This window comes from Delphinapterus leucas, chromosome 2 (genome assembly GCF_059928025.1).
Source record: "Delphinapterus leucas isolate spDelLeu-1000000601 "Yukka" chromosome 2, BTC_Dleu_Yukka2, whole genome shotgun sequence".
Taxonomy (NCBI): Eukaryota; Metazoa; Chordata; class Mammalia; order Artiodactyla; family Monodontidae; genus Delphinapterus; species Delphinapterus leucas.
In genome coordinates, this window is record NC_143130.1 from 37,931,700 (window position 1) to 37,950,721 (window position 19,022).

At 38.7% G+C, this 19,022-nt stretch overlaps 1 protein-coding gene across 4 annotated transcripts in view; it reads right to left on the minus strand.

The window, feature by feature from the left end:
• Window positions 1–19,022, minus strand: part of EFL1 (elongation factor like GTPase 1) — a 132,475-nt gene that overhangs the window by 31,237 nt on the left and 82,216 nt on the right. For all 4 annotated transcript variants that reach the window (XM_089906708.1, XM_022554491.3, XM_089906710.1 and 1 more), the window contains one exon: window positions 4,174–4,305. In XM_089906708.1, coding sequence (XP_089762834.1) covers window positions 4,174–4,305 — 132 coding nt within the window. The remainder of the gene's footprint in view (window positions 1–4,173; window positions 4,306–19,022) is intronic.

Consider the following 19,022-nt stretch of genomic DNA (forward strand, 5'->3'; position numbering starts at 1 on the left):
TTCTTAATGATAACTAACACTTTATAGTGCTAAGTGTGCCAGATAAGCACTTTACATATATGAACCCATTAACTAGGAGGCAGGAATGATTACTGTTCTCATTTTATAGATGAGCAAACAGGCATAGAGAAACTTAAGGAACCTGTGCTCAAGGTCACAGACACACTGGTTTTGAAGCCTGCAGGCAGACAGCCATAGAGCCACACTCCATAATGGGTGTCGGCACCCTCACAGGTCGTGGTCATGAGCCACATAAGGGATGCGTGAAATGCTGACGGAAGACAGGGAGTGGGATTTCACTGTTTGTGGAGGTGACGGATGTACCCTCATGTTTTCCTTTTCAGCATTTGTAGTTTTCCTTTGCCTAATTCCGTGGACAGATACTATCTAGTGTTAAGTTAACCTTCACAGAATTTGAAATATGGCTTAAAAAGATTCTTGCACAAAGACCACTAATAATACATATGACACAAGCCCAAGGGAATAATTTTTTAAAAAATGACAAAGCTTTTTGTCAGCTCTCCAGCACCAAATTACAAAACAATGTTACCAGTATGAGGACCTAATAAATTCTTTTTTAAATTTTTCCTTATAAATTTATTTGTTTATCTTTGGCTGCATTGGGTCTTCACTGCTGCGTGTGGGCTTTCTCTAGTTGTGGCGAGCGGGGGCTACTCTTCGTTGCAGTGCGCAGGCTTCTCATTGCGGTGGCTTCTCTTGTGGCACAGCATGGGCTCTAGGCACGCAGGCTCAGTAGTTGTGGCGCACAGGCTTAGTTGCTCCGCGGCATGTGGGATCTTCCCAGACCAGGGCTTGAACCAGTGTCGCCTGCACTGGCAGGCGGATTCTTAACCACTGCGCCACCAGGGAAGTCCACAAACTCTTAAGAAAACAAAAACCAAAAACCCACTCACATTCACATACACACTCAAATCTGTCACTTCAAGGCAAAGGTGACAGTGTAACAATAAGCAAAGAAGAAGCTTTTTCAAAAGAAATTTGGCCTGTCTGACCAATAGAATACTGCAGAAGTGATATGTGATTCCTAAGGCTCGCTAACAAAAGGTACTGCAGCTTCTGTTTTAGTGTCTTGGACTACGGGCTAAAGCCAGTAACCATACGGTGCTCTAGGAAAATCAAGCAGCCGTGAGGAGAGGTCCCTGTGGAGGAACTGAGGTCCCCAGCAAGCACCAGCTTATGAGCACCTGCGAGTGAACCACCGTGGAAGTCCAGCTAAACCTTCGGACGGCTGCAGCCTGCCGTGATATATGACTACAACTGCGTGAGACATCCCCAAACTGAACCCTTCCGAAATTCCTGACCAAAGGAACTGTGAAAAATAAGAAGTGATTACTGTTCTTTCAAGTCTCCAAATTTTGGAGTAATATGTTAAGCAGTATTACATAACTAATGCAACTATAAACCACAATCATAAATAAATAATACACATTCACCTATTTATAGATACAGTGCATATCTCCAACAAATACAGATAAGAATATTTTAAAGACAGTTATTTCATTTTCATCTCAATTTTTACAGTAACTTCTATGCTTGTGTGTATTTCATATGGTACAGAAAACATCAGCACAGAAGTTCATGTATCTATATAACCATATGCAGAGAGGGCTCTTTTCTTTTAACTGATATGGATAAAGGATGGAAAAATTCTGGAAACCAGTAACTCTGCTCTCAGGTAAACAGAATTTCTTGGATTCCTAAAAGTTAAGATCCAGAGGCAGGAGTCTGAATCCTGACTTAACCACTTACTAACTGCTAACTGTAAGGCCATGGGCAAGTGAACTAGCTTCTCTAAGCTTCAGTTTACCTCATGTGACGATGAGGATAAAAAATAGCACACGGCTGTTGAGAAGATTAAATGAGATAATGTCAAATCCTCAGAATGTAGCACACAGTCAGGATCAATGATGACGCTGAAAATAATAATGGCTTTGGGCACGTGGAGTTCTCTGTGTTTGGGTGTTGGATTTTGAGTAGACCCCGTGGGCATGGAGCAGAGTGGCGGCCACCATGACATCTGGACCTCAGCTTAGGAAGTCAGAGAAAGAAAAGTGGAAGAACAAATGCTCGGAACGCCTTCACACCAAAAGAAGAGTAAAAAGGCTGTCTTCTAGATTAGTTAACCCAGTTTGTCAGCATGAAAATGAAAAGAGGGCCTGGGGACACATGTTCTGTTCAGAAATAAACAATGCAACTGCCCGGTGCTTCTCAGGGGCAGTACTACTGGGAAGTTGAGGTACAGGAGGGTGGGACATCCCAATAGTCATTAGACATGTAATCCGTAAAGAGAGGGGCTATCGCCCCAAAGTAAGGATGGGCATAAGAAACTAGGGCAAAGAGTAAAGGGACAATAAATATCCTCTGAGGGCTCAGAGGAATGAGACTAGCATCAAGAGAAGTATTCCCAGACATTCTAAATGTAAAATAAGATGTTGACATTGTAATAACAAGAAGACAGAACAATGGGTATAAACTTCAGACATGGAAATACAGAATGGCGTACACTTCAATAACATAATCAAGAATACGCATGGCAAGTTCAGCAAGAACAATATACTTGATTGGGAAAAGTAGCAATACTCCTTTTAAAATTATGAAGAAAACCGGGTGCCCCTTCTATCATTTTAGTTTATTTTTTACAAAGTTCAGAAAAATCTAATGCAACACGTATGAGGAAATAAATTTTGGCACTCAGGTGGACAATCTTAAGTAATTCTGTTTATTAGATTACCTTGTTTATGAGAAAGCAATTAATCTTACTGAGTCTGCTATGGGACAGGAAGTAAGCTAGGTACTAGGATCTCTCATCTCATGTAGCCAGAGCTGTACAGAAGGTGGCCCTTTAGGACTGGGCTTTTACTCGGCTTGGATAATAGCACAGAATAGCACACAACTATCAAACAGACTCCAAAAAATTATACATTTCTCTTAAAACATTATAGCTTAAATTTCTTTAATCCCTGTTTTAAAAGTAAGAAATAAGATTTAAATAAATACTAGAAACGCCTAAGAATAAATTATGGTTGCCAGACTCAAATGTTACAACTTCAATAAAACTGAGCTTTCTTCTATTGTATGTGCTTCTTAGGGTTGGAGGCAGTTAGCAAGGAGAATAAAAGAACAAACCATGAGGGGCCGGGATCTGGACAAACCCACAAAGAGGAAGCAGGCATTACACAGAATGGGGTAAATCCATGCAACAACCAAAGACACTGTCAGTCCACAATGACAGCCCAGAAAGCATGCCTGTCTGAGGCCCAAGGCAGACAGCTATTTACTGAGCCCAAAGGCCAGAGATGCAGTCCTCCAAATACATATCTGCTCAAGGGTCCCAGGGATCTTCAATGGCTAGAATATGTCTTAGGAACTGAGGCAGAGACAAGCTTTCCGAAGGCCCCAGCTCTGGGGAGAGGAGGGATATACAGATGCAGGGGCAACGAGGCCATTATATACCTCAACTAAACTGCCATTTTACACATTTGTTCTCTGGTTTCCTTAAAGCAGTCTGGAGACTCTTCACTGACTACCACTAAGCACTGGGAACAGCCAAGTCACAGGGACTAGGGGGGTTAGTGACAATCATGGGAAGGAAAATACAAGAGTCAATGAAGATTGGCCAGGCAAATGGTATAAACCAAAGACTAAGAATTAGTTATTATAGGGACTGGCATATGTAGGTGTCACACAGCCAGACAGAAAGAGGCAGGAAGTGCTTTCTAAACAAAGAGGAAATGCTCAGTGTCCAGATAATCTAGCAAACCTAGAGGGAAGAGGATATGAATTTTGAACCAAGGAGCTTGGGATAAGATTCTAAGAACCATTCACATAAAACATGAACTTTGCTGAGACGCCACCCTGTGCCAGGGTTCTGGGAGATGCAGAGATGACCCTGTTTCTGCCATAAAGAAGAATACAGTCTCCCTGGAGGGCGAAGGTGCCTAAAGACTCCCGGTTCCTAAGACAGAGGTTAGATTCCCCTCAAAATGTTGGTGGTCTGTATGGCCTCATGGCTGGGCAGGTTACTCCTATTATATACCTTCATGAAAATTCATAGTCTACTACTGAAACAAATCATGAGGAACCAAGCATTAAATGCAGGTATTTTAAAAATGTAATGAACATCACAGGCTTTTAAAAACAAGGTCATCTTACTTGGATGTTTCGGTTCAACAGCAACCCTCACAATAGGGGTGGCTTCAAAGTTGAGTGGTATAAATGGCGGGCAGGAGGGCAAGGTAGACAGTGTTGCCGATTTCAGCACAAAGTCTTGAAGGCCTCCTATTCCTGCAGGGAGGAAAAGATCCATGGAGTCAATAAAAGATGATAAATTCTGAATGTATGTTAGAAAAATAACAACATCAACCCAGTATATATGTCACAGAGAAAAAACACTAAACAAATTGGGCTAAAACATACCTACTTTGACCACAGAAATGATCATGTCCAGAAACATATGTCTGAAAATACTAATTACTTTTTAAATTGTTAACTCTTAGTTTTTAAAATACATTAATTTGATGAAGATGAGTCTCTGCTGAAATAATCTCTTTTGCCAAATCTACTTGCTTGTGGGTAAAGGGGATTTAGAGAGGAGAATATCAGTTATCCCCCACCTCCCTCTTGCCCACTCTCCACTTCAGGCTCCCGGCTGATAGTTGCCTAAGGCTCTAAAGCATACATATTTGTCTTTGAGCAGACAGGAGCAGAGAGAATGCCCCCAAAAAGTGAGATGAAGGGGTCATATTGAACCTCACATCCAGAGTAAGAGCAGACATTTTAAAACAAATTAAGAAACACAAGGGCGATTTTTGTGCTTTGGGGTTAAAGAATTAAGAATTGAAGAGGATGTGGAAGGGGAGGCTACCTGTTTTAGGGTAAGGTGACATAGGAGAAAGGGGCAGGGATATTTAATCGGCAGTCTGCTTTTGTATCTCGAGCTTAGCAACAACTATGAAAAGGAAACAAAGAAAACAGCTTTGCTACCTTCAGCTGACAAACGGATGTACAGGTACAGGGCACCGGGGTGCCACACAATCGACCATTCGGCCTGGTGGAGGGGAACTGAATCTGACCACACAGTGTGAAAAGCCCCCTCCCACTGCCCCTTCCGAATGCCTCCAGAATTCACCATCCCACTACATTAAGGGATCGCTCCAACTGTAAGAACACCTTCCTTACATTAGGCTGAAACGTGTTTCCCCCATCTCTACACATTGTTCTTAGTTCAGTTCTCCAAAGGTCCACAGAAAACGTGCTTCAACTTTTACCAACTACCCTTTGGATTTCAAAGGCATCTGTCAGATGCTTTTAATCCTTTCCTGCCTCACACTAAACCTCATTAGCTCCTTTAACTGTTTAGCTCATGACATGATTTCTAGACCTTTTGTGTGCAGGGGATCCTCTTCAGACTAAAGTTTCCAAGGAGCTAAATTCATTCCCAGTGCCTCTGGTTTATCCATTTGGTCAAGGTCTAAACTCATTGCTGTCCCTCTTAGCCCAGCACACAGAGAGACCTATACCTGGCCACAGCTTCTTGATAATGTCTTCCATGTACCATGATGTAACACATCTGGGTCTGCCCAAGTTTCCACCAAGTCTACTAGAAATAATAACATCTCCCATGAGGCTAGGGGTTTAGGAAAACCCCACAGTAAATATTCTCTTTCAAACCTCATCCATCCTGCTTCTGACCTCTGACTAGCATGCATTTCCTTCCTGCACACACAGCACATGGTTTCAATGAAAAGATAAATGCTGGTCTCTTCTCTGTTTCACCAGGGATGCAGGCTGCAGAAGGTCAGTATATTTTGAACACTGTCTCTTTAAACTTCTGGTTTACATTTTGCTGTTCAAATCACCAAATCTATTCTTGCTATTTAGATATGCCCAGATTTGTGAACAGATTAAAAACATGAAAAAACTGAAACAAAAGAAGTCAATACCACAGTATTCCTAGTCAAGATTAAGACTTTATGGAAAAAGTTATGCTCCAAAGATAGTAAAAAAGTCACTATCTGTAATATGCCACTATTTTAACAAATTTTTTAATATAATTAAAAAATCTAAGAAAGGAACCATTAGTTATTTGGCTGAATCACAATAAAATGATTTAAAAATCACTTTGAGAATTTCTTGATGTACTATCAGATAATTATTAAGTGTACAACTTGATATTTATACAAAACACACTTTAAAACAAACTTTCTGTTTTTAAAATAATGCCATCAGGTACAATCTAGAAAAAAAAAATGAAACAAAACAAAACAGATCACCGTAAACCCATAACCACACCATTTGAATACTGTCACTATATTCATTTGATGTATTTCCTTTTTTATTCCCTCCTCTACTGGCACACATAATTTATACTGTTATAATCTCCATATAATTTTGTGTCATTTTTTTTCTATTTAAATCACATGATTTTCACTTCAGTTGTTTAAATCACAATTATATCAATCAAGGAGGTATAATTCCTTCACATAAAGTTCACGTGCTAAAGCATTTTTCAACTGGGATTGGAGCTGTAGAATGTGTTCCCTTCAGGGAATCATTTTAGAAGTTTTGGGATGGGAAAAGTGATAGGTCAGAAAAAAAATATGCAAAATTAGCATGGCATGAATTTGTTTCAAGGATTAAAGAGGGTGCAAAGCTTTTTCCATGTATGTTTTAAAAAAAGGCATATGACTTAAATAAAAGAGAAAAAACAGGCTGATGAATATGGAGCAAAAGGAATTTACTAAACACCAAGAATTCTAGCTTGTTTTTATACGAATGCCAGTAACTTTTGTCTGACTGAAGACGAACAATCCAAGTCCTCTCTGGTCCTGATTCTTCTCTATATAACAAGGAGTATTAGACATTTTGAGTGAGTGAATTCTAGCTTACAGGCTGGGGTGACACCTGAGTAAATACTGAGTTCTTCCACTGGGTACACAGGCCCTCACCAGGATGTGTACCATACCCTTCAAACTTTTCTTAATCAAAAATCAGCATTTTGCAAACACTGCCAGACCAAGATTTTTTCCAGGTTCTCTCTAATGTTTCTTTTTACAAAGTATTCCATTTTTAGGTTTTTTTTTTTTTTTTTGAGAAACTGCCATACTGTTGTCCACAGTAGCTGTACCAATTTACATTCACACCAACAGTGTAGAAGGATTCCCTTTTCTCCACATCTTCACCAACATTTGTTATCTGTGTTCTTTTTGATGATGGCCATTCTGATAGGTGTGAGGTAATATCTCATTGTGGTTTTGATTTGCATTTCCCTAATGATTAGGGATGTTGAGTATCTTTTCATGTGCCTGTTGGCCACTGGCATTTCCCCTTTGGAAAAATATCTATTCAGATATTCTGCCCATTTTAAAATCAGGTTGTTTTGTTTTTTTGATGTTGAGTTGTATTAGCTGTTTATATATGTTGGATATTAACCCCTTGTGGTCATATCAGTCGCATCATTTGCATATGTGACTGATATGACCCAGCAATTGCACTCTTGGGTATATATCCGAAAAAAATAAAAACACTAATTTGAAAAGATACATAAACCCCAATGTTCATAGCAGCATTATTTACAATAGCCAAGATATGGAAGCAACCTAAGTGCCCATCAACAAATGAATGGATAAAGATGTGGTGTGTATATATATATATATATATATATATATAAATAAATAGAATAGAATACTACTAAGTCATAGAAAAGAATGAAATGTTGCCACCTGCAGCAACATGGATGGACTTGGAGGGCATCATGCTCACTGAAATAAGTCAGACAGAGTGAGACAAATACTGTATGATATCACTTATTTGTGGAATCTCAAAAATACAACAAACTGGTGAATATAACAAAAAAGAAGCAGGCTCCCAGATATGGAGAACAAACTAGTGGTTACCAGTAGGGAGAGGGAAGGGCAATACAGACATGGGGGAGTGGAAGGTACAAAACTATTGGGTGTAAGATAGGCTCAAGGATTTATTGTACAACAGGGGGAATATAACCAATATTTTATAATAACTGTAAATGGAAAGTAACTTAAAAATTATATACAAATTAAAAAAAATTTTCTTAAGTATTCCAGAAACAAGCAACGTTAAGGAGCACATCTTTTATGATATGAGACCGAAAATATTGTGTGGGCCCTGAGAGATGGATTGGTCTTCTGTCGACAACTTTTTTTCTTTAACAACCCCCTGCTGCACCAGTTGAATCAATCTAGGATGAGGGCACACTGGCAGCAGTAAGATGGTGAAATCATTACTGAATTCTAACACTGCTTCCTGGGGAGGAGCCTGTTAGCTGTCTGGAGAGAGAGGAGCATTACTATCTTCAGGAAAGTTTCGATTTGTAAACTGCTCTTTCATTGCTGGTACAAAAATAATACGGGAATTAAAAAAAACTTTGTGGGAAAACATGTTACTGCTCTAGCTAGAATATGGTCTCCTAATTGCCAAAGTTTTATTGCAAGACAACTTTAACATTACTACACCCAGAACCATCAACCTGTTCCTCTTAAACTGTTTAATAAGACTGAATTAATGGATTCCTTTTATGTATCGTGGATGTCTACAGGGCCTCAGGCCTATGAGAGCAATAAACACTACTTTAGAAGAGATACGAGGATTCAGACAACTATTAAAACCAAACCAAACCAAACCTTTTTTTTTTTTTTAAAGTACAGGTTCCCAGAGTAGTTGGTGAGAACCTAGAAAACCTTTGGTTTCAGAAGACTACCTTCTGCTCTAGGTCCTTCTGTCTTTGAATACCAAAGAAGCCCATATCCTCCGACTTTAATTTTACGCCCTTATTCTGCACCTTTCTGGAAACTCAGATTCTGCTCTCTTTCAGTCAACTACATAGGATATCAGGGGATCCATGCACTTTATAATTCTTGTCATGGAGGGAGCAGGCAGGTAGGTACAATAAATATAAAATGGGCCTTTTCCAAGCCTGCCTGCCGAGCATCTCCAATGCAGACCAGTATTGCTGAAGTTTTCAGAGGACTGGTCCAGTCTGTCCATGATGCTAAACAAGTTCCTTAAATCAACTGCCCTTTACCTTCTTGGTGAAATAGGAGGCCCCGGGGAAAACTCTTGCAACAATGACATCACCATGTCAGGATTTTTTTCCTTCTTGTAGGGCCAGATGGAGCTCATAACCAGCTAACAGTTACATCAAGATCTGGGGTCCTTTTCTCAGAAGAGAGACTACAGTAAATGGAAAATGTAACACCTTAAGAATCAAAACTTTTTTTTTTTTTTTTTTTTTAAGAGCCGTCTAGACTTGCTATCTTCGTCAGAACAGGTGGAAACGTGGCCCTCAGGGTCCAGAACCAGGTAAGGGAGCTATAATTAGGTGTCACTGTGGAGTCTCAACTTATGCATCAAGACCACTTCCATTTATGCCAGACCACCATTCCTGCGAAACAGATGACTCAGTAGTGCTCGCTGTCACCAAGGGAATTAACACAGTTGGAAGGGTCTAGGATTAAAATAGTGGAAGGAATTTCACCTTGGACCTGGAGGCAATGCGGAGTACCTGAATGGTGCCTAATATTCACTCAGAGTGAATAAAAGGGAAGTTACTTCTGACTGTCTCTTGGTGTGTTATACCACGATAAAGGATCTACTAATGCTAGCCCAGGAGAAAGGATGAAGCACATTAATTAAAATATTTGAAAACAATGTTTTCTATTAGAACAGAAATAGATGTGAAGGACTGTGGGGAAGGGAATACCAGGCCAGGGACACAACATATACAAAGTGCTGGAGTGTTGTGGGAACCCAAAGTAGTTCAGAATACCTTATGCATAGAATACACCAAGGGGCTGGCAAAACAGGAGGGTGAAGGAAAACAGAGAGATTATCAAGGGATGTGGATATCAAGCTAAGCTTAGACTTTACTCTGAAGGGTGTGGATATGGAAACAAGTAGATAAATTAGAGAGAAATGAGGTAAGCTATCAGTCTTGGTGGTTACGTAGGAGCTGGAAAGAAGGGACAGGAAGAAACGAGGATGAAATCCAGATTTCTAACTTGGAAAACTAAGCATTTCTCTACCCTTCTTTTAGGTTCATAAGTTTTTCCTATCGTTTTTATTAGTTCTTCATGTAATAAACATTTTAACTCTTATCATATTTTTTTTTCTCCAGACTATAGTTTCCCTTTTGATTTTGCTTCTATTTTTTCTCTTTAGTATCTTTTCGAGCTTTTTCTATTTGGTGTCTAAACTTCAGAGCTTACAAACTTCAGTGCTCTCAAAGAACTGACACTTACTCAACTTTCTGTTAGTTTTCCAAGAATTTAGTTTTAAGGGCAGGGGCACAACTAGGCACTTTCATAAAGTTTCTTCAATGAACAAGTGAACCTGAGCACAGTTCCCGTCCTCAGAGCTTAAAATCTGGAGGGGGACAAAGGCAGATAAACAGGCAATTACAATATAATGTGATAAATGTCATAATAGGAAAACTACGAGGCTTATGTGGAAGGAGAAACTGAGAGGTTAGACTTCCTAGCAGAGTTAACACGTAGGAGTATCCGAGATAACGCTGCCGATGCTGTGGGAGGAGAGTGTAGAGGGGGGGAAATGGCGCCACTGGAGGTCCAAGTGAGAACCCAAAGTCATTATCTACAGCTGCAGTGTGGAGCGGAAGGCAGGACTGAAAAGACATTTTCAACCCATTCATTTCCACTTCTCTGAGATCTTGCAACTGCCATCAACTTTCTTTCCTTAGTCAACATGCATTCTTGTGATGTTTGATTTGGAATCAGAAGGAGTTGAATTTAATTAAAGCTCTAACCTTATGCCAGCTACCTAATCTCTCCCTAGTTTTAGTTTCCATATATATAGCATGTGGTACTTTCATAGGGTTACTGTGAGCCTTAAGTAAGATAATCAAATAAAGAGTTACAGTCGCTGGCAGAGTGAGCACTCAATAAATGGAGGTGGTGGCAGTGGTGGTTATAATTGGTTGTAGTGGTAACAGTAGTTGTAATAGTTTTGTTAATCAAAATGGTTTTCTTGTGTATGGTATGAAGTGCATATTTAATTTTTATATATACTATTAACTAGTTAACTGTAAAGGAGGTTATAATAACTTCTCTATAAGGTACTAATCATATCCATTTATAAGCTTTGAATCCTGTCCCACTGACCTAAATTTATATTTTATATAGTAACACATGGTTTTAAACGATGCTCCTTCAAAGATGTGATTCCAATTCAAATTATTTCAGTAAAAGGGAAGAAGTGTACAATGTTTAGCACATAAGAGGAATAAAATGCCTAGTATAGTTTAAAACAATGCTGGAAATTTGTCTTAAGATTTAAAAAGAAAAAGAAAAGAGATATGGCTTTACACAACCAGGAAATTGTAACCAGATTTCTTCTACCTTTAAACTCGAAATATTTCCAAATAAAAACAGGAAGCAGAGTCACTTCTGGATGAAATGGCAACTTCATCACAAGTACACAAAAGATCCTAGTTGAAATGATCAATGGAAGAAAACTAAGGAAAAACTGAATGAATAGTGAAACTAGAGAGGGCACTTCAAACTTTGAGCTATTTCTGTTAACTGTAGATCAAATTAAAGAAAAACAGCAAGTGTCAGGTCATAACTCCATTCTTGAGAAATTAACACAACTTAAGAAAAATGATTACATACGTAGTATACTAGTGGTGGTCTATTTGATAACAGACCAATGGAAATGAAGAGCCTAGAAACATGTATGTGTGAAGGTAGAAAACCTAATGAAATGGAAAAAATAATACAACTGCATCTCTATCACACACCATCTAGAAAAATAAATTTTACATGGAATTGAAAGCACAAGTCATAAGACGACATCATAAGACTGAAGACTGATAATGTCTTACTATATTATAAAATCTACAAAACAAGAATGCCATAAACAAAGTAAAAAGTTATAAAATAGATGTTTTCAATGTTTAAACAAGACAAAGGATTAGTAAGCATAATATATAAAGAACTAGTACAAATCAGTGAAAGAGACATGCAACCAACAGGAATATAGGCAAAGAATACAGTTTCAAGAAAAGACACTAAAAGAAAAGGAAGCTCTAAACATTCAAAAAACATACAAAAAACCCCTTAACCGCATTAATAATAAGGTAAATATAAATTAGAACAATGAGATACTATTTCACACCAATACAACTGGTATAAGTCTGAAAAGAAACCACGTTTGGCAAGTATGTGCAGAAATCATAGGTCTTATGAACTGGAAATGGGAACAAAAACTGTTACAACTATGCAGGAGAACGATTCTGTGATGTTGAGCCAAATACACACAGACTGTGCAACTTGGCAGTTTGATTTCTACTCGTATGTCTCAAATCAGTGTGAGCAGCGGGTACAATAGTGTAGCAGTAACATACCACAAACAGTGGTACAACTCTAGGTGATTTGGTAATTGCTGGGAACATTTCTGGTTGGGGCCGACCACAGGCATTAGCGGGCAGCACCACACGGACCAGTGCCTTGGAATGTGTGCAAATGTCCCACACAAAGAATTTTCCCAAACCACACAGCTTTTGAGTATTCTGCTGGACAAACCTATTAATAATGATCCGAGTTTAGATTTAACTCCATTTTAAAAGTGAAGTACTTTTTGCACAATTTAACACATGTTGAATTCTCAGGAATTTTGTTCTGGAAATGAGCTATTCACCATTTTACCAACAGCCACTCATGGCACCCCAGTCATCAGTACCATACATCTGCATCAAATTGCATCTGTAGCTGTCACATTCATGGTGACTACAAGTATGTATCTAACTTGATTATGCCATCTAGTATAGTCAAATTGGAACATTTACACACTGCAGGGTACTTTACTTTATTGAAAAAACATTTTTTTAACCAGAAGGTAAGAAAACAGCCTTTTTGTTAGTCCTGCGCCTTGAATGCTTGCATTGTTTGAATTATCACACAGCAATAAGCCCTGGCATTATGCTGTAAACGCATTACATTTGAATTAATCAGTTTAGGCCCTAAAAACTGAAGCTGTGCTCTCACCTCTTGGCTGCTGGACTTGGATTTCCCTGGTCCCTGGTGTCCGCAGAGGGAGTCTTGGATTCCTACCTGATAGGGAGCTGGAATGTTTCTTGAGGTTAACCAAGGTCCTGGGAGTGAGGTGTCTGACAGCCTCAGGCTGAAGGCCCTGTTCAATCTTAGTTCCATGGAAAGACGCTCACCTCCGGGAACTCACAGGCCACTCTGGCATCCGATGTGAGAATGCATCACCTGATGCCACCCCTGTGCCCTTTACCATTTGTAATGATCGTTCTTCCAAAGGTAAAGATTTTCCTCAAAGTCAATTCAGGAATTATGGAATTTAGAGGGTCCTACTGAACCTTATCTTCCAATATATTGTGATTTCTTTGTGAGTAGGGCTCAAAACAGTGGGTGAAGGAATACTTCACACAATTCCTGTGCTTTTTAGATTTATGTCAATAAATTTCTACTGACACTTATGTTTACAGGTCTGTGCTGAGCACCTTGGAGGAGACAGAGATGAAGAAGACCAAGATCCTATAACTTTCTCTCATTTTAGTATTATAAGTGCTCCTAAAGCACTCTTAAAACTCAGTCGCATTATTGCTGATAATTTATTCCAATCCCTGAACCTTAGAGCTTGAGATCTTTGTGACCATCGCCATGCGTCTGCATCTTGATGTGGCGCAGTTACTATGGCATGGCACAGACACAACTTACTTGTATTAGAACCTACCAAAGAAATGTAATTCCTAAGGGGAAAAAATAACAATGATAGAATGTTAACAAAATTTTAAGCAAATATAGGTTATTTGAATTCAAGCCAATACTTTTTCCAATGCATGCATTACTTCCCCGTGAGAGGCAGCTTTCAAAGCAGTTCTGTTATTGTGGACCAATCACTTCACAGACCAATGAAGTAAGAATAAGTACTACAGGTTGAATTTTTTAATGTTAATATTACTACTACAAAACTACAGTAATCAAAACAGTACGGTACTGGCACAAAAAGAGAAATATAGATCGATGGAACAGGATAGAAAGCCCAGAGATAAACCCACACACCTATGGTCACCTAACCTATGACAAAGGAGGCAAGAATATACAATGGAGAAAAGACAGTCTTTTCAATAAGTGGTGCTGGGAAAACTGGACAGCTACATGTAAAAGAATGAAATTAGCACACTCCCTAACACCATACACAAAAATAAACTCAAAACGGATTAAAGATCTGAATATAAGGCCAGACACTGTAAAACTCTTAGAGGAAAACATAGGCAGAACACTCTTTGACATAAATTGCAGCAATATCTTTTTTGATCCACCGCCTAATGAAAATAAAAACAAAAATAAACAAATGGGATCTAATTAAACATAAAGGCTTTTGCACAGCAAAGGAAACCATAAATAAAACAAAAAGACAACCCCAGAGTGGGAGAAAAGTATTTGCAAATGAAGCAACCAGCAAAGAATTAATCTCCAAAATATACAAACAGTTCGTGCAGCTCAATATAAAAAAAACACAAATAACCCAATCAAAAAATGGGCAGAATATCTAAACAGACATTTCTCCTAAGAAGACATACAGACGGCCAAAAAAGCACATGAAAAGATGATCAACATCACTAATTATTAGACAAATGCAAATCAAAACTACAATGAGATATCACCTCACACCAGTCACAATGGCCATCATCAAAAAATCTACAAACAATTAATGCTGGAGAGGGTTTGGAGAAAAGGGAACCCTTTTGCACTGTTGATGGGAATGCAAACTGGTAAAGCCACTATGGAGGTTCCTTAAAAAATTAAAAATAGAACTACCATATGACCCAGCAATCCTACTCCTGGGCATATACCTGGTGAAAACCGTAATTCAAAAAGATACACGCACACCAATGTTCACTGCAGCAATATTTACAATAGCCAGGACATGGAAGCAACCTAACTGTCCATCAACAGAGGAACGGATAAAGAAGATGTGGTACATATATACACTAGAACAGGGGTTCCAAACCCCCCGGCTGCAGACCAGTGCCAGACCAGTGCCAGGCAGTGGCCTGTTAGGAACCGGGCTGCACACCAGGAGGTGAGCAGCGGGCGAGCAAGCGAAGCTTCACCTGCCACTCCCCATCGCTCCCTATTGCTCGCATTACAGCCTGAAACATTCCACCCCCCATCCCCTCCAGCCCATGGAAAAATTGTCTTCCACGAAACCAGTCCCTGGTGCCAAAAAGGTTGGGGACCGCTGCACTAGAATATTAGCCAAAAAAAATAACAAAATAATGCCATTTGCAGCAACATGGATGGACCTAGAGATTAAGTCGGACACAGAAAGACAAATATCATACGATATCGCTTATATGTGAAATCTAAAAAAAATGAGTACCAATGAACTTATTTACAAAAGAGAAGTAGAGTCACAGATGTAGAAAACAAACTTATGGTTACCTGGGGATAAAGGGAGGAAGGGCTAAATTGGGAGATTGGGGTTGACATATACACACTACTATATATAAAATAGATAACTAATAAGAACCTGCTGTGCAGCACAGGGAACTCTACTCAATACTCTGTAATGGCCTACATGGGAGAAGAATCTTAACAACAAAAAAAAGAGTGGATATATGTATATGTATAACTGGTTCACTTTGCTGTACACGTGAAACTAACACAACATTGTAAATCAACTATATGGCAATAAAATTTTTTTTAAAAAAATCATGAAGATATATAAAAACTGGGTATGGTTTGGTGCAAAGAACATATACTTCTGTAGAAAGTCAACTCTAAAGGCATCTCTAAATGAATCTGTGCTGGAACTATACTCAATATAACCCATAAGGGAAGAATCTGAAAAAGAATACACACACACACACACACACACATATATGGCTGAATCACTTTGCTGTACACCTGAAATTGACACACTGTAAATCTACTGTACTTTAATAAAAAGTTTTTTAAAAATGAAAAAAATGTTAATGAGGTTTTACATTATAGTAGTAATGGGTTTTAATTTTATAATATTATGAAAGCTCATCTGGTTAGTACTGGTATTGTAAAGCAATCAAACCTCTTTATAAAGACAAAGGAATCTATACTAAAGAGTTGGATTAATGTAGACTCAGTTAAAAAAATAAGTGAAAAAAAAATAAGTGAAAACAATTAAAGATGGGGCCCCAGATTTATACATCCATTCTCATTTGCTACCCTCTTGTAAAATGACAGATCAATAAATTTCTACGAGGAAGCAGTTCTCATTACTATCTAAGAACACTCTAAATGCCTATCAGTATAGGACTGGTTAACTAAATATGCTATACGTGTCAAAAAAAACCATACAGCCACTAATAAATTGATTTTTTTTTTTTTTTTTGCAGTACGCGGGCCTCCCACTGCTGTGGCCTCTCCCATTGCAGAGCACAGGCTCCGGACGCGCAGGCTCAGCAGCCATGGCTCACGGGCCCAGCCGCTCCGCGTCATGTGGGATCCTCCCGGACCGGGGCACGAACCCGCGTCCCCTGCATCGGCAGGCAGACTCTCAACAACTGCGCCACCAGGGAAGCCCTAAATTGAATTTTGAAGACTACTGAGACACAGATAAAGCAGAATATAAAATTCTACATAGATAAGATTTACAGATAAAATGAAGAGAAATATAAAAATAAAAATTATAATAGTGGTGAGATTAAAAGTGATCATCTCTAGATAAAAAATATTTTGATTTTTACTATGAAAAGTTACTAGACACAAGCTACAAGAACTAAAAATTTAAGCTTTTTAAAGAGCTGCCATTAACAGAATCAAATGGATATAAACTATATAAACTGATATATGGCAAAGGTGACACTGTGGTATAGTGGGGATTTGATAATGATTTTAAGTCAATGGCGTATCCACACTGGCAGAAACAATCAATCTGACTTCCATCTCACACCACGTACAAAAACCAATTCAGATGGATTACAGGTCTAAATCTCGTAAGTTAAAAAAAAAAAAAATCTTCATGACTTTGGAGTAAGATTTCTTAAACAGGACACAAAAAGCACTAATCTTAAAAAACTGATAAATATTAGACTATATTAAAATTAAGAACTACTGTTCATCAAAAGACACCATTAGAGAACAGAAAGGTAAGTCACAGAGTAGGAGAAATCTGCAGTAAGTATATCCAACCAGGGACTTTTATGCCGAATATACAAAGAATGCCTACAAATCAATACAATAAAGGCAGAGAGTCTTAAAAAAAAAAGTAGACAAAGACTTAATGATAATTCATAAATGAGTAAAAGTCAATAGTTAATAAATAAGTCAAAAGGAGTTAAACCCACTAGTCATCAGGGAAACCAACTACTATTCCATACACACCAGAACGGCTCAAGCAAGAACAAAAACAAGTGTTGGTAAAGATACGTAGCAGCTGGAACTTTCAGGTCCTCCTGGTAGAAGCATAAATCGGTACACTCACTAAGTCTGAACATAAACCTGCCCTATAACACAGCAACTTCTCTTCCAAGAGACATGTGTACAAATGTTCAGCAAAAGACATGCACAAGAATATTCAAAGCAACGATATTCATAATGGCCAAATATTGGAAATAAACTAAATGTCCACCAACACAAGAGCGGATAAATTGTGGTAGTCACACAATACAGCAATGAGAATGAACAAATCACAACGATGTGCAGTGACATGGATGAATCTCACAACCAGAATGATGAATGAAAGAAGCCCAACACAAGAGCACATTCTCTATGATTCCGTTTGTACAAAGCTTAAAAACAGGTAAAATTAATCTATGATGTTAGAAGCCAGGAGAGTTGGTACTCTTAGGGGTGGAGGGTGCAGGTGGCAGTAACTGGAAAGGCAGTTGGCTTCTGGCATGTGGGTAGTGTTCTGTTTCCAGATTCGGATGCTAGTAACACATGCATAATGTTCAGTTTATGAAAATCCATCAACCTGTGGTTTAAGATTTGCATATTTTTCTATACGACTATTATGCATCAATAAAAGCTACTTAAAAGTGTTATTTGGCACAAAATTACATGGGTATTTAAAGCACTTCTGAGTCTCTTAGAGACGCCATTAGCTGCAACTATTAAAGATAAACCATTTCAGAGCCTTTAAAAAAGAACTGGCAGCAAGAGTGAGCGTGTGGTTTGTTTCCTGTATCTTTTCCCTCCACATCATCCAAGGAAGAGTGAAAGGTGTCTTTCACCGCAGTGTCCTTACACGGATTCTTCTGAACATGTCTGTCCTTGAGCAAATCACTTCCCTATTCAAGTAAGTGCAGCCAGCCTCCTCCTGGCGGCACAGTTCTGTCTATTCTCTGGTTCCTGATGCTCTCCAGTTCACTCATTCAGAAGACGGTCCTTTTAAATACCCACTGGAAGATACTATAAATGGTTTAGAAAACTATTCTTTGGGTTTTGGTCTGTTTCATTTTGGGGGAAAACAAAACAATCCCCAGCAAACATCACACAATTCTCTAAGGCTGCCTTTATTTATGTATAAAAAACATCCAGCACATTACCCAAGATTTTCCAAGTGTCTCATTCCATTCTTACCAGCTACCACTGCTGAAATCTAGCCACCATTAGAGAAAAATAATCTCAGCTCACATCATGGGAAATGTTTCTTTGGCTCTAAGAAAAACAGAGAATAAGTGCTGTGAAAAAGTAGGTCAGCAAAATAATGTGAAAGTTGTTTACAGCTGATTATTTCCATAATACTGTCCATGGTGGCCTTGTGTATATGGGTCTCTTCAGCAAACACCCCAGAAACACTCTGAGGCAAGATTATCATTTCTAAGTGATAGGAGACCCACAAAAAGGGTATGTCAGGCGACCCTCCTTTACTCTACCAAGGCACTTGGGTATGTTTTCTCTAACAGCCACAGGTGTCCTTCTGATTTATTAACAAGCTCTGTCCCTAGTGAAACCTGTTGCAAACTAAAGAATTCCACCATAACAAAACGCAGA